Raw genomic sequence first — 15,586 nt, forward strand, 5'->3', positions numbered from 1 at the left:
ATCAATACACACACAAAACGCCCCCACCTGCACCCCAAAAGCTCACTTGTCATCATTTTTCTGGCACCTCGTTATCAAGATATCACCAAACATGCAGTGTGAAGTCACAAGCTCTCATGCCAAGAACTTCTGTTGCTACGAGTAAGGAAAATGTTTTATTTAAGGTCCTTAAAAAGTTATTATAAGTCGCTCATTCTCACAATCGTAAAGTCATATGCTGTTATACGACAAAACATAGAATGGTTCTCCTATAACGACACCTTCACATTCATATCATTTTATTGGTGACATTAAAAGTTAGTCACTTGCCGTTTCCACAGAGAGTTTGCCAAAGAGAGGGAACGTGTGGAGAAGAGACAGGAATTCTTGAAGCTTCGAAGACAGCAACAAATTGAAAGAGAGCTCACCGGATACCTGGAATGGATCTGCAAAGCCGGTTGGCATCATTCCTATGATATATTTAAAAAACTGTATTTGTACTGTATGAAAATCACTCAAAATATGATCTACCTCTCAGAGGAAGTGTTGCTGGAGGAGGAGGATGAAATCGCCGAAGAGAAATCGCCTTTGGATGGTGCGTGGTACAAGAGGAAACAAAACCTGCCGGGTGAGTTTGACATCATTCATTCATCCAAAGACAGCTGGGATAGGCTCCGGCACCACCTGCGACCCTTGTGAGGAAAAAGCGCTAGAAAATGAATGAATGAATGAACCTACGGTAGGAAGTTAACAATACAAACTGACCTGTTTCTTATAGAAACATCACTTTGTAGTACTGTAATAAGAATAAACATGGTAGACTAGTACTATGACATCGACATAAGCAATCAACTTAAGCAAGATTCTCTTAGGGTTGCCATAGTTGGAGTTTTGGGAGTCTCAAGTCTTTAATTCCAAATCAAATCTCAAGTAAAAACGTGTAAATTGATGTCAAATCTCAGGTCAAGGTCGAGTTACGTTGCAATATAACAATATATTAAATCTGACAATCTATTTTTGCTAATTTTGTGGCTTCAAAAATATTCATTCATTCATTTTCTACCGCTTTTTCCTCACAAGAGTCGCGGGGGGTGCTGGAGCCTATGCCAGCTGTCTTCGGGCGAGAGGCGGGGTACTGGACTGGTCACCAGCCAATCACAGGGCACATATAGACAAACAACCATTCACACTCACATTCATACCTATGGACAATTTGGAGTCGCCAATTAACCTAGCATGTTTTTGGAATGTGGGAGGAAACCGGAGTACCCGGAGAAAACCCACGCATGCACGGGGGAGAACATGCAAACTCCACACAGAGATGGCCGAGGGTGGAATTGAACCCTGGTCTCTTCGCTGTGAGGTCTGTGTGCTAACCACTCGAACGCCGTGCCACCGAGTTTGACATCAAATTATTGGAATTATTTTTGTTCAAGGAGGCTCCAGTTGAGTCTGCGTAGGGGTTTTCATAGCGGGAATCACACTACCATCAGGGGAAGCACAAGAAGGGGATACACTAGAAAATGTACCAAAAGAAATTAGGAAAAAATACAATTAAAATCTGAAGTTAAGCCTTAAACGGCCAATCCGTCCAGCTTTTTACGCTGGGTGGCACTAGTAAGGTAAACGTAGGAAAAAAAGTATTTCATCATTAATCATAAATCATAAAGGGCGCTCACAGAGGAGGAAAAAGTGCAACAAAAGACGGCAGTGACAGAAGGTCACTGTGAAGCTCAAAGTCCAAAAGAGTACAACGTAGCAAATAAGGATTATAAATTGGCTCAACTATGAGTTACAGGGTATAAGAAGGCCTAATTGCTGATGGGCAACAGTGTGCAGACCAGGGGAACAAGGCAGGAGTCATCTGCAGGACAGAGAAGAGCCAACAGGGGGCAGCAGACCAAAACAAGTACAGATAATTATAGGTTATCACATGGTTTGTCTGGTATCAGGCCAGGTATCATACCCCCAAGTGTCAGTATCAGGTCGAGGGCTCATACTGGCACGCGGGTGCATGATACTGGGCCTGATACCAGACAAACCATGTGATTATCTTATTATCACATACTATTTAATCATGAGCTTATTATGACGTACTATTTAATCAAAAGACCATTTTGTTTCCAGAAAATGTTCAGTTTATTACATGTATTATATCTAAACAGTGTAAACACAACAATTGCAAAAATATTTCAACAATAATATTTTATCAACAGTCTTATCTTATCAATGTCTGACAATTAAAGTTCCATTAATCAAGTTTGGGTTTTTTGGTGACTGGAGAAGCACTAGGCACTAAGCACTCGTGTGCTGTTCTCTGATTGGTTGTTTCACGGGCACGATACCAGAGTGGACAGCTACGGGGGCTGATACTGGACATGGTTAAACTCTATATTTTATCAGTATCACTGCCCTGGGCTTTGACACAGTATCATTTCGGCCTTTTCCCGTATCATTCATGGGCGGTTTCTAGGGTACAGGGCCAATTAATACTGTAGTATGTGATAATGCCACATCTAATACTAATAAGGTTAGTATCGATCTGATACAACACTAACCATGATACTATGATACTCGATACTATGAAAATTTGTCAAATATCCGCATCAAGTCGGCCACCTATGTCTATATTTTTATTCTATATTTCTATTTCCTTCCAGTACTGAAACGAGGAAAAGCCAAGAAGGGTAAAAATGACCTGATCGGTGCTGAGGAAGGCGAAGATCCATTCGCTGACATCTCCTCCGTCGGTAAGTCTGACATCCTTTTGTCCAACAGCAGCACATCACCTCTTACCTTCACATGCTGTGTCGTCACGGGGCCGACCTTTCCAAAAGGGCCCGTCTTTGACAATAAATGCACACATGCTGGCTGACTCAGATCTCGATTTATTAAGCCGGGGTTTCATGTCACAACAACGCTGCTTTTTTACCATGTCAAAAAATGTCTAAAGTGTCTCTGAAATAGCTTAGAGCATCACCGAGGCACTCCAACACCATCTGCGTCTGGGATCCCCTTCAGGGAAAAGAAGTATAATTAAGTTTTCTAATTAGACTGTTAAATTAAACTCCTGTTATAGAAGAATCACCTGCAGCATATTAGAATTAGACTTTTTGGGGGAAATTGATTGCCTTCACGGTACCACACAAAGAAGAACATTTCTTGTCTGTGTGTTGCAAATGGACAATAACTTGAAAATTAAAATGGCTTTAATGCTGCTTTCCTTAAAAAATCATATTTCAGTATTGTTTTTATTTTCTTTTGTATACAATGGAACCCGTTTATGACAACACGCCTCGCACTGGCTAATTGACGCTGATATAAGCAGTTGTAGGCTGCACGGCGGACGAGTGGTTAGAGCGCAGACCTCACAACTAGGAGACTTGGGTTCAATTCCACCCTCGGCCATCTCTGTGTGGAGTTTGCATGTTCTCCCTGTGCATGCGTGGGTTTTCTCCGGGTACTCCGGTTTCCTCCCACAAAAACATGCTAGGTTAATTGACCCCTCCAAATTGTCCATAGGTATGAATGTGAGTGTGAATGGTTGTTTGTCCCTGTGAATAATTATTATAATTATTATAATTATTATAATTATTATAATTATTATAATTATTATAATTATTATATTTTATTATATTATATTATAATAATTATAATAATTATAATAATATAATAATTATTATAATTATAATAATATAATAATTATTATAATCATTATAATATAATATAATATAATATTATTATAATATAATAAAATATAATAAAATATAATAATTATAATAATTATAATAATTATAATAATTATAATAATTATAATAATTATAATAATTATTATAATTATTATAATTATTATAATTATTATAATTAATAATTTATAATAATTATTGTTATTGTTATTATTATTTTATATTATAAGATCCACCCCAACCTCATTTTTCAAAAATTACAACTTTCCTTCAAGGATCAGTGACAAAGTTGAAGTTGCGCCAGGGCCGGATACTTCCAACAACACAATGGCCCTAAACACTACTCTAATTCTACTAAGGCATTCATGCAGAGGAACAAGTACAACGTTCTGGAATGGCCATCTTAGTCCCCACACCTGAATATTATTGAAAATCCCAACAACCAATCATTCATTATCAGGGTCTCAGATCATTTAAGTATGAGGAATATGCATGAACCTTTTCATGTCGTTCATGTGTTTTGTTCAGCTCCTCCCGGTTCTCCTTTTGGGCGGGCCAGTCTGAAAAGCAGCACAAAGATGGACAGTTCGTCGTACTTTCGTCGTAAGGAGAAAAGAACCCGATTCTTCATCCGAAGGATGGTGAAAGCTCAAAGCTTCTACTGGATCGTTCTGTGCCTGGTGGGCCTAAACACGCTATGTGTGGCCATCGTTCACTACGACCAACCCGAGTGGCTTACGAGAGCCCTGTGTAAGTCACACATAGTCAACATGATGGCTGCAGTACTTTGAACAGTCTGGAAATCTACTGCTCTTTGCTACTTTTCATGTCGGTACCAGACACGGCAGAGTTTGTCTTCTTGGGCTTGTTTCTCACCGAGATGACCTTGAAGATGTACGGCCTTGGACCAAGGAATTATTTCCACTCCTCGTTTAACTGCTTTGATTTTGGGGTGAGTTTTTGCTGCGTATTTCAATGAGTTAGATAAGGATCTAGGATCTAGTACATAGTACATATAAAAGTGGACCATGGACCTGTTCCCTTTGCTCTCACCTCTAGGTAATTGTGGGAAGTATTTTTGAAGTGATCTGGGATATGATCAAACCAGGAGCATCGTTTGGTATCAGCGTGCTGAGGGCCCTGAGACTGCTGAGGATCTTCAAAGTCACCAAGTGAGTTCATTTTTGCCAAACAAAACGAGAATAACTTTATGAGACCCTTATTATTGAAAATGTTTCAATGTTAACTGGCATTGGTGGGAATATATCAAACTGTTGGTGGAAAGTAACAGTATTGATCAATAAAACATGTGTCCACTTTTTCCACTGGTGGCCATACACTGAAAAAATGAAGGGCCACTTTTATTTTTGTAAAGCAGCACATGTATGTTTGTTAAGAAGATATATATATTTTTTAATATTAGTTAATATATGGTTAATTCGTAAATATAGAATTGAAGAAAAAAATGCATCTGAACTTTGTGATATAGGTGAAAAAGCATGTTATTTCTTTTTTCAGTTTTGCTGTTTTTATGATTAATATTTCTACTTTCTTGTAATTTTTCTTTGTCCAATATCATGACTTCATTGCTTTATCTTATCTTATAATTATTTTATTATATTGTTTATTATTATCATTGTTAATAATAATATTATTACATAATCATAATCAATAATAATAATAATTATAATAATAATAATCAATAATAAAACAATAATAATGCCATCATTAATAATAATAATAATAATTATTATTATTATTGTCATTATTTTATTATATTGTTTATTAGTATTGATAATAATGTTATTACATAATCATAATCATAATAAAAATATAACCATAATAAAACAATAATAATGACAACATCATTAATAATAATAATAGTAATTATTATTATTATTATTATTATTATTATTATTATTATTATTATTATTATTATATATTATACTATATTATAGAATAATATAATAATGTTTTTTATTATAATAATAATAATTATTATTATTATTACTATTATTATTTTAATAAATAATAAATAATAAATAATAAATAATAAATAATAAATAATAAATAATAAATAATAAATAATAAATAATAAATAATAAATAATACGAATTATAATAATAATAATAATAATAATTCGTATTTTATATAGTAAATATATAGTATAGTACTACCCCAACCTCATTTTTCAAAAATTGCAACTTCATAAAAAAATTACATATTTTTTAAATAAAAGGTTAATGCATTGCTACAAAAATGACAAAAATATTTTCCTCATAATATTGAAATTTTGCTACTTTTTTTCTTGTTTGAATACACCATTTTACTCTTAATATTTGGACTATATTGTTGTAAAATTATGGTAGTTTATTTGCATTTTCCAACTCTTTTAATTTTCTTTTGGAAATTATAACTATTTTCTCAATATTTTGACTATATTCCTGTAATATTCAAATTTTTTTCTGTATACTTAACATATCTTAACATATTCTGTCTTTAATATTTCAACTTCTTCATTCTTTCTTCTGTGACTTGTCAGGTACTGGAACTCCCTGAGGAACCTCGTCGTTTCCCTCCTCAATTCCATGAAGTCAATCATCAGTTTGCTCTTCCTCCTCTTCCTCTTCATTGTTGTCTTCGCTCTGCTGGGCATGCAGCTCTTCGGAGGACAGTGAGTAATCTCTTTAATCTGGCCCATTCGCAGCAGCCTGACTGCTCTGTCTTCTCAATTCCACAGCTTGATTGAACCCAAAATCCACACGCAGTCCTCTTGAGTTATCATTCGCTCAACACACAAATTAGGAAAAAAAATATATATATTTATATATATATATATAATATATATATACGTATATATAATGTTTGTGTATGACAAGTGGATCAGGCATTTTGATGAGCCTGTTGGGCACCGTGGAGAAAGGGATTTAACCAATTCTGAGCCTGGTGATGTCATAATATGCAAATTAGATACGTGAATTTCCTTCCATCACAAACTTTGGGTCGTATTGATGATTTTTCTCATTTACAGTATGCATTTATCTCCTACTTTTTTGGAAATGTAACTAGCAATTACTTCTTAAATGTAATTTCACCAATTAATTCTCACTTGATTCTTTGAGCTTTTTTTTTACCCCCACAGCCGCCTTCTTCTTGCCTTTTTCAGCTCAACAGAAAACACACATTTATTTGTCATCCATACAGCACCGCTTATCTCGGCATAGTCTCCCCCCCACCCCACTTCCGCTCTCGCTGTTGACAGACATGTTGACACAGCAGGAAGCCGCCAAAGCAGGCACACTGTGGCTCTTTGATACTAATCTCAGCAAGAGTTCTGACATTTTTAATGATGAGCCACAGCCAACTGGCATTTAGTCCTGAATAACTAAACTCACTCACGCAGGAAGTCAATGGTGAAGGATTTTAGTCTAACTTTATTCAGCATTGTTTTTATATATATATATATACTTTATAAAAAAAATACATATTTTTTAAATAAAAGGTTAATGCATTGCTATAAAAATGACAAAAATATTTTCCTCATAAAATTAAAATTTCAATATTTTAATTTTAATATTTTATTTTAATTTATTTTTTAATTAAAATATTTTAATTTTAATATTAAATATAATATAATATTAAACAATAATATTAATATTATTGTTGTAAAATTAAATTCCAACTCTTTTAATTTTCTTTTGGAAATTATCATTATTTCCTCAATATTTTGACTATATTCCTATATTACAGTAAAGTCTCGTTATATCGATATCGGTTATATCGAAGTACTGCTTATTACGATACTATTTTCATTTCCTGGCAAATTTCTAGTCTTTTATGATATAATTAGTTCCGGTTAGTACGATACCCGGTTATTACGATAATCCGGTTACTACGATGCCCTTTTCATCTCCCGCCAGCCAATTTGGTCTGCTTATATCGATACAAAAGCAGCTTAAATCAATCTTTGCTTAAGGATTTCAATACCACCATTAGCGAAATCTGTAAACGGCGTATTGTTTGATTTTCGGCTAACACCGTTTCAGCTTTTCCACCAACGGACGGTAATTAGAGGATTACAGGTAATTGAGGATGACGTGTTACCTGTCAGCGTGTTCAGCCCCAAACCGTGGTAAGGGGCGGCCTGACTTAGGCAGAGAAAAAAAAAGAACACGGCGAATGGCTGCTTCCAGTCAACTTTATTTTTCACACTTCCACCACCAGAGCACAGCACACACACCGATTCCCGCACTTCCTGGTTCACAGGTCATGCTCAACCCGCCCCACATAGCTGGCCAAACACATGCCTGCAACAGAAGAACCAACTGACATAGCATACACACCTATTCCAACGAAGACACAAGCGTACAAATACATGTATTTAATTGTGTTGTATTCAGATATCTTTTTATCGCTTGCAATAATCACTGTTTTTCATATGTACATGCTGGCGTTCGTGGTTTCTCTCGTGTGTATAGAACAATGTCAAGTGCATTATTGCCCACTTTTAATGCAGTTCGGCGCAGGATCGGATATATCGATAGTCCGGTTATATCGATATTTTTTCCGACTCCCGGGAATATCGATATAACGAGACTTTACTGTATTTTAATTTTTTTCTGTATACTTGCCTCTTTTTCATAGTATTTCATCTTCAAAAAAATAACGTATTCTGTCTTTAATATTTCAACTTCTTCATTCTTTCTTCTGTGACTTGTCAGGTACTGGAACTCCCTGAGGAACCTCGTTGTTTCCCTCCTCAATATATATATATATATATATATATATATATATATATATATATATATATACAGCATTGTTTTTTTGTCTTGGCCCGACATATATGTTGCATGCATCAGGAAGATTGCTGATCTTGGGAACATAGCACCACGGATTCAATGATTTTTATATGATTTTATACCTGACATGATGATGCGGCTTTAAACAAGGTTATTTCTGTTCTATAGCGTTTTAAGATACAGGTGACGGGTCCATATAAAGCTTTTGTCTCATTGTCTCGTATGTACTATGTATCGTATTATTGTATGTATCATATGTATGAGCTTTCATTGTATGAATGTGAGTGTGAATGGTTGTTTGTCGTCTATATTTGCCCTGTGATTGGCTGGTGACCAGTCCAGGGTGTACCCCGCCTCTCTCCGGAAGACAGCTGGGATAGGCTCCAGCATACCCGAAACCCCCCCGTGACCCTTGTGAGGATAAGCGGTAGAAAATGAATGAATGAATGTTTACAATTCTAGTTTTAAATGCACATAAAACACAAAACACATGCAAATGGGCAGCACGGCGGATGAGTGGTTTTCCTGCAGGCCACACAGCTAGGAGCCCTGCGTTCGATTCCCCGCTCAAGTATTCCACTGTACATATTTCTAGCATTGCAGAAGCAACCAATTGTATGTACCAATACCAATGTGTTAAATGTTCTCCACCAAGCCCAGAAATGGTGTTGATGGATGCCTGATGAGAGAGATGAGGTTTTATTGCCCACACTGTTCCCAGGTGGTCTGTCACTACGCACGTCACTACACTACGCTTATGTGTAAATGGCTCTTTTTACACATAGGAGTGTTCTGTACTCCTTGCACTGACAGCCCTCACAAACACCACCTCTGGATGCTTTGGAGGCAGCAGGCTGTTTCCATGGCACCCAGCCTTGTACCCTTCTACGGCATCATTACCACTGCGTCTCTCCCTTGTGATGGACAAGTGTGAGATGAGTCTGACGCGCACACAATGTTTGCAGCGAGGCAGAACACGCAATTTCACCGTCTTAAAAAACATGCTAAGCTTAGTTAAATGAAAAATGTATATTTCTGTATGAAAATTAAAAATAATGACGGGTAAATAAATGAATAACTTACGCATCCTGGCTCAGAGATTACGCTCTCGTTCACGAAACACCAAAGGTCTCTTGGTAAAACTGTGAGAATTAAAAAATAAACAGCTTGAGGCAGTGGACCGTCTCCCTGCTGAGACTCAAAGGACATCACAACTGTTTGTGATAAGCGCGGAGAAAATATGCCGACTGTACGTGAATGCTCATAAAAAGTGGTTTCCACTACTTTGGGTGCCGTCAGAACATGTTTAGATACAGAAAAAGGCGTTTGAGGAGTTTATTTTATTCATATTCAGTGTTGTGTTGTCCTCAGCCATGGACACTTTATGGTCTATCCACCCGGCCTGGTAGTTTATGGTTCATATTCATAATTCTCCTTCTCAGCCCATTTTTCTGTATCATAATGACTAGATACGGCACATTTTTCTTATTCTGTTGTATGAATAACAACAGCTTAATTATGTACCTTCTGCCATCGATAGATAAATGATGCATAGATAAATGAACAAATATACATATATTACATGCATTAAAAAAATAGAATAGGAAGTTGCAGTAATTGCATCCAAAAAAGTGAAACTTGTATATTATATTGCATTCATTACACATAGACTCATATATTTCGAATATTTATGTCCTTTAATCTTGGTGATTATAACTGAAAACGAATGAAAATCCCAATTTTCAATACCCCATCAACTTTCTATGGGGTTCTCAGTAAGGACAGGGATAACATGGTCCTTAAATCGGATGGGGTCCTGGTTAGACGGCTAGCAGATGACATGGCGCCCCAAATTAGTGTCTGTACTTCCATTTGACAAACGCTGTTTGGCTGTGCTCTAAACACCCGCCCACTCAAGTTCGCTGATTGGCTGAAAACGCAATCTTGCTAAACCTTAGCCAATCCTCGTTTCTTATGTGCTCTAAACACCCGCCCACCTAAGTTCTCTGATTGGCTGAAGACGCAATCTTACTAAACTTTAGCCAATCCTCATTGCTTTATGTGCTCTAAACTCCCGCCCACTTAAGTTCTCTGATTGGCCGAATACGCAATTTTACTCAACCTTAGCTAATCCTCATTGCTTATGTGCTCTAAACACCCGCCCACTCAAGTTCTCTGATTGGCTGAAGACGAAATTTTACTAAAACCTGAGCCAATCCTCATTACTTATGTGGTTATATCACCCCCTTCCTTGTCACTCTGCAACACCCTCACACTCTCACTACGCTGCAGATTAGTTTTGAAGTCGGTGATATATTTTTAGGCGGCTTCAGTAACGCGGTGTCGAAAATGGTAACGGCGTTATGCTGACAGTAAAAGTAATTAGTTAGATTACCCGTTACTGAAAAAAGTAACGGCGTTAGTAACGCGTTTAAACGCCGTTATTCCCATCGCTGTTGTTTGGAATGATTGGTCATTTATTGCTTCAATATTGTCACGTCAGGTTTGTACCATTTCTTTGTAATTGCTTTCTTAAAGTTGACACAGATACCAATTCTTTTTAGTCATGACATCTTTCATTTAACTGAAAATTACTATTTTGAGGGATCTTCTTAAGACACGTCCATATTAACTTAATCTTTGGACTCAAAAAATGTGTAAACGGTAAGCTTCCATTTGTTCTGCCTCCAGCACTGCTGTGTTCTTCCTTCAACTTTCTAATTTAATCACTGCTGTAATAAATATACACATTTTAGTTTTCCATCCAAATTCCACCAATTTCCTGGAGCATGAGTTTGCATGTTGTGGTTTAATATGTTTAGTATCAACATGTATTTTTACGTTTGTCTAAAATACTGTATTTGTCCTGTGTTTTATTCTGATTATAAAAAAAACTAGGAATAGAAGAGGAGGGTCTTCTTCCAGATCTCCTTGTAGCAGCGCATAGAATCCATGACTCCTTTAGCATTCACTCATTTAATCCAATGATTTTGACTATGTTCTTTGGGCTGTATAGATGCCTTTGCATGTGGTAAAATTTCCCTTCAATTCGTGTTCCTTCGCGCAACACGTGGACATGACTTTTCACTTCCTGGTGGCTGCGGTGCATGTATTTCAATGGGAAAGATGCAGACTTTGCTTTTATAATATGCACTTCTGCCACCTAAAATTGCACCAAACATGCTCTCTTCTATTGTGGAGTTGCATCATCACCTCTTTTTGCCTGTCATGCAAAAAACGTAAAAGTTTCGTAGTGAGCGTTGCGTTGAAAAAACATTTGTTAGCGAATGATTTCATGATGATTATGACATTGTAGTGGAGTGGTTCGGACCAAAGGAGGGGCCAATATTGGTGGGCGTGTCATCTAATTTAGAACTTTTATGATGTTAATGTTCACTTCCATGGTGCTGTCTTTCATTTTCTTTGGCACACTCTTGCTTGGGAGACATAATGATGTCCAACAAGTTAACAAATAAGCAATGTTATTCTGTCCTTAGTGTGTACTGTATTCTTGGAGTAATTGTTGTATCGTTCACCACTAATATATGCAGACTTAAGTGGAAAAACTTTGTACACCCCTGGCCTACATGTTGGTTGTCTGGTTGTTTGTGTACAACAGAATTACGCGCCATTTTCATTAATTTCCATGCAAATAATGTCTGAACCTCACTGACCAATTATATTTGGGTTTGTTTGAGGTCGTCACCCTCGTTTCCAGCTGACTTGTTCATGCTGATACAGTATGTGTGCACCACCACTGTATAAGCTAGCAGATATTGTCTGAAATATATGGAGTGAGTGCCTGTGACTCATATTTCTAGAATTGATTTAATGAAGTCTCTGTGGGTGCCATCTGGATGAGCGCTCCCATTGCCCATTATCATAGTAAACAGAGGTCGGCACTCACTGGCACAGCAGCCGACTCCCTGCACCGAGTCCACTAATCCTCAAGAACAAACGCAGGAGAGGGCAACAAGGGAGATGTTGGTTGCTGAAATGGTGGGCAATTTTTGCCCAGTAGATAAGAGGTGGTGAGAAAAGAGGGGAGAAATAGATGAGTGATAGGGGAGTGATGGAGGATACAGGAATCAGACCAAGGGGGGCAATGCGTGAAAACGCGCATGCAGAAAAACAATATAATGTCCTACCAGAGGAGGAAAAAAGTACGCTATAATGTGTTTTTCTGTAAAAAAACCCAAAACAAAACAAATACAGTAGTAGTTTATAATGCATGTCTAAGATTTGGGTTTTGGATGGGATCCCAGATGCAAAAGAGGAAGAGTTGGCAAAAATATTGTGCAAAGAAAAACACAACAAGCCACAGTAAATAGTAATTAAAGTTACAACAGCAGACCTGCCAACATTTTGAACATTGCATACATTATGATGAGTATTGTACACTTTGTCGCTCTCCACATATCCATGTATGCCTTTTGTCGTTTGCAGAGTTAGGGGGTGTGGGGTACATCAAACCCACAGACAGCACACAAACCCTGTAGGAAAAAAAAACTGGGATGGAAATTGTATTCTGCATAGATCGCAAGCGGAGGAGTGCGTGTGTCGGAAGTTTAAACGTGGCTGCCGACATACTCCTCCAGCTGTACACCTCCATGGTGCACGGATGGAATAGCGTGTCCGACATCTTGCACAGCCAAGGATGGCGGCACGCTGGTTCTCCGTGTCACGATAGAGATAGGTGCCCTCCCCTTTTAAATTGCCATTATTTACCTCATACAAAGGAAGCCATACCAAGCAAAATAGTTGACAAGACTTTTGGTTGATTGCAGAAATGCCGTCCATACCTGTCAATATTTGCATTTGACAATAAGATTTTCAGGAAAATTTGAGAATTTTCACTATGCAGCACTTAAGTGGAAAACTCTGTCACACCCCTGTACACGAAGACTACTCAAAAATGTTCCTCAACTGTCAGGTTCAAACTCCTGTGCCACTTTTAAAAACATTTAAATACAGAAGAGACAGACAACAATATTCAAAGTTACTCGCAGCGAGGAGAGTGAAACCACATACCCAGTGACATGCTCCACTCTGAATATGGGGGTCCCGACTACATGGTCGTGCAACTCTAAAGGGGGGGGAGGGGGCAGTTGCACAAGCTGTATTTGTTTGTCTATGTGTGTGTGTATATGTGAGAGTCATTACTTTTATTGTTTTATGAGTTCTTATCTTGACACATTCTTGCAGGATTAACATGAGCATCTGCAGAGTCGCTGTTGGCGCATCCAGGCACCTCCAGAACCTGGGGGTCACTGGGGGTCTCTGATCAGGGTCACAGGAACATTTCTTCTTCAGCACATTCAAACATTTTCTATTGTCTAAGCAAATGAATATAAGGGTGATAACTTACATTATATTCATTGCATCCACATTTTATTCTAACATCAACGTTGGCAGGAAATGAAGCTCCAACCTTCTTGCTTTTTGCTAATGCTTCTTCTGGTTTAGCGAATGTACTTAGTGAAGAGTAGAAGATACTAAAGGGATACTTTCACGCCTGACCTCTGCAGATTGTTGCTGATGTCACTCACTGCTAACTCACGAAAGCTAAACCACCCACGTGCGGTGGTTACGACGCACGCAAGTTGATAAGACAGCATGCTGCTGCTGGCATCTTAGTGATGCTCAGCATTCCTTCATTCCTGTCGGAAGTAATTCCCCTTCCCCATTACAGGTGATGCCGTGAGTCATTTCAAATGCACAGAGAAGTTAATCAAAACCGTGCCAGCCTCTCATTTTTGCTGAGCTTGTTCTTTGTTACCCTGCGTATGTATGTCTGCAGTTTGTGTCCCGTTGTCTCATTTGTTCGCCAATCGAGACAGAGGAAGTTTTAATTTCACTTGATGCTGATTTTCTGATTTTTATTTAGGTTTAACTTCGAGGATGAGACACCGACAACTAATTTCGATACTTTCCCAGCAGCCATCCTCACCGTGTTCCAGGTATGTATGTACCGAAAAAGTGACATGAAGTAACTTCTGTTCAGTCGTGTTATTGAAACGGTCTTGACCCCTTCAGATTTTAACTGGTGAGGACTGGAATGCTGTGATGTACCACGGGATAGAGTCTCAAGGGGGTGTGCGTCGTGGGATGTTCTCCTCCGTCTACTTCATTGTTCTCACGCTTTTTGGAAACTGTATCCTTTTTACAGAAAAAAACAGAATAATTATTGGGAAATGGTTTGAGTTTGAGCCTCATTTAGAATAAGTAGTTTTGGGTAGTTAGTTCAAGTTATTCGGAAATCGGACATTTTGATTTCTGGCAACAATTTTTGGCAAAAAAGGATATGTTAACAAATCAGGACCTCCAAGTCTAAGTTCATGGTTCTTGCCCGGAAAATGCCATATCATGGTCGAAGATGAGCGCCTGCCCCAAATGCAGGAGTTTCGGTACCTCCATGTCCATGAGTGAGGCAAGGATGGAACGTAAAATTGACAGCCAACTATGCAGACTCTGTATCGGTCCTTTGTGGTAAAGAGGGAACTGATGGTCAGGAGCTTTGGGAAGTGACCAAAAGGACAAGATAAGTGGCCGAGTTTAAGTTTTCTCCATAGGGTGGTTGGGCTCTCCCTTAGAGATTAAGTGAGAAGCATTGTCACTGAGTAGAACTGCTGCTCCTCTACAATGAGAGAAGCCAGATGGCTCGGGCATCTGGTTAGGATGCTTCCCGGATGTCACCCTGGGGAGGTGTTCAAGGCAGGTTCAGGACACATCCGACCGGTAAGAACGCCTCGGGAAAGACCCTGGACACGTTGGAGAAATATGTCTCTCATCCAGTCTGAGAACGCCAAGGGATCCACTGGGAGGATCTGGATGAAATAGATGCTTCGTCTCGACCTTGGATAAGAGAATGAAGATAGATGGAAGGATGGGATTTAGACTAGTTTGAGGGACGTTGATCAAATGAGTCCGAATGAAAATCACAGACATGTGACAGATGGGCAAGGATATTTTGCAAGCCAATTTAGCCTACACTATATGATGTGCGCAGAGCCTTGGAGAGTCACCAAGCAACACCAAGTTTTCTCTTGATTTCAGTAGTGTTGTTCACTTTCTTTAGCAAATACAGGCAACTATCTTGGGCTTCAATTTAGGTTGTTGAGG

General features: G+C 38.2%; 1 protein-coding gene across 4 annotated transcripts in view; it reads left to right on the forward strand.

Annotated features, from left to right (window-relative positions):
* cacna1bb (calcium channel, voltage-dependent, N type, alpha 1B subunit, b) overlaps positions 1-15,586 on the forward strand; it is a 169,797-nt gene that overhangs the window by 76,420 nt on the left and 77,791 nt on the right. For all 4 annotated transcript variants that reach the window (XM_078794215.1, XM_078794213.1, XM_078794212.1 and 1 more), the window contains 9 exons: positions 321-436; positions 518-607; positions 2,640-2,729; positions 4,194-4,415; positions 4,505-4,617; positions 4,725-4,837; positions 6,208-6,339; positions 14,352-14,424; positions 14,501-14,618. In XM_078794215.1, the coding sequence (XP_078650341.1) occupies positions 321-436; positions 518-607; positions 2,640-2,729; positions 4,194-4,415; positions 4,505-4,617; positions 4,725-4,837; positions 6,208-6,339; positions 14,352-14,424; positions 14,501-14,618 (1,067 nt within the window). The remainder of the gene's footprint in view (positions 1-320; positions 437-517; positions 608-2,639; positions 2,730-4,193; positions 4,416-4,504; positions 4,618-4,724; positions 4,838-6,207; positions 6,340-14,351; positions 14,425-14,500; positions 14,619-15,586) is intronic.

Source organism: Doryrhamphus excisus, linkage group LG10 (assembly GCF_037039965.1).
Source record: "Doryrhamphus excisus strain RoL-2023G ecotype Guam linkage group LG10, RoL_Dexc_Guam_v1.1, whole genome shotgun sequence".
In the NCBI taxonomy this organism is placed as follows: Eukaryota; Metazoa; Chordata; class Actinopteri; order Syngnathiformes; family Syngnathidae; genus Doryrhamphus; species Doryrhamphus excisus.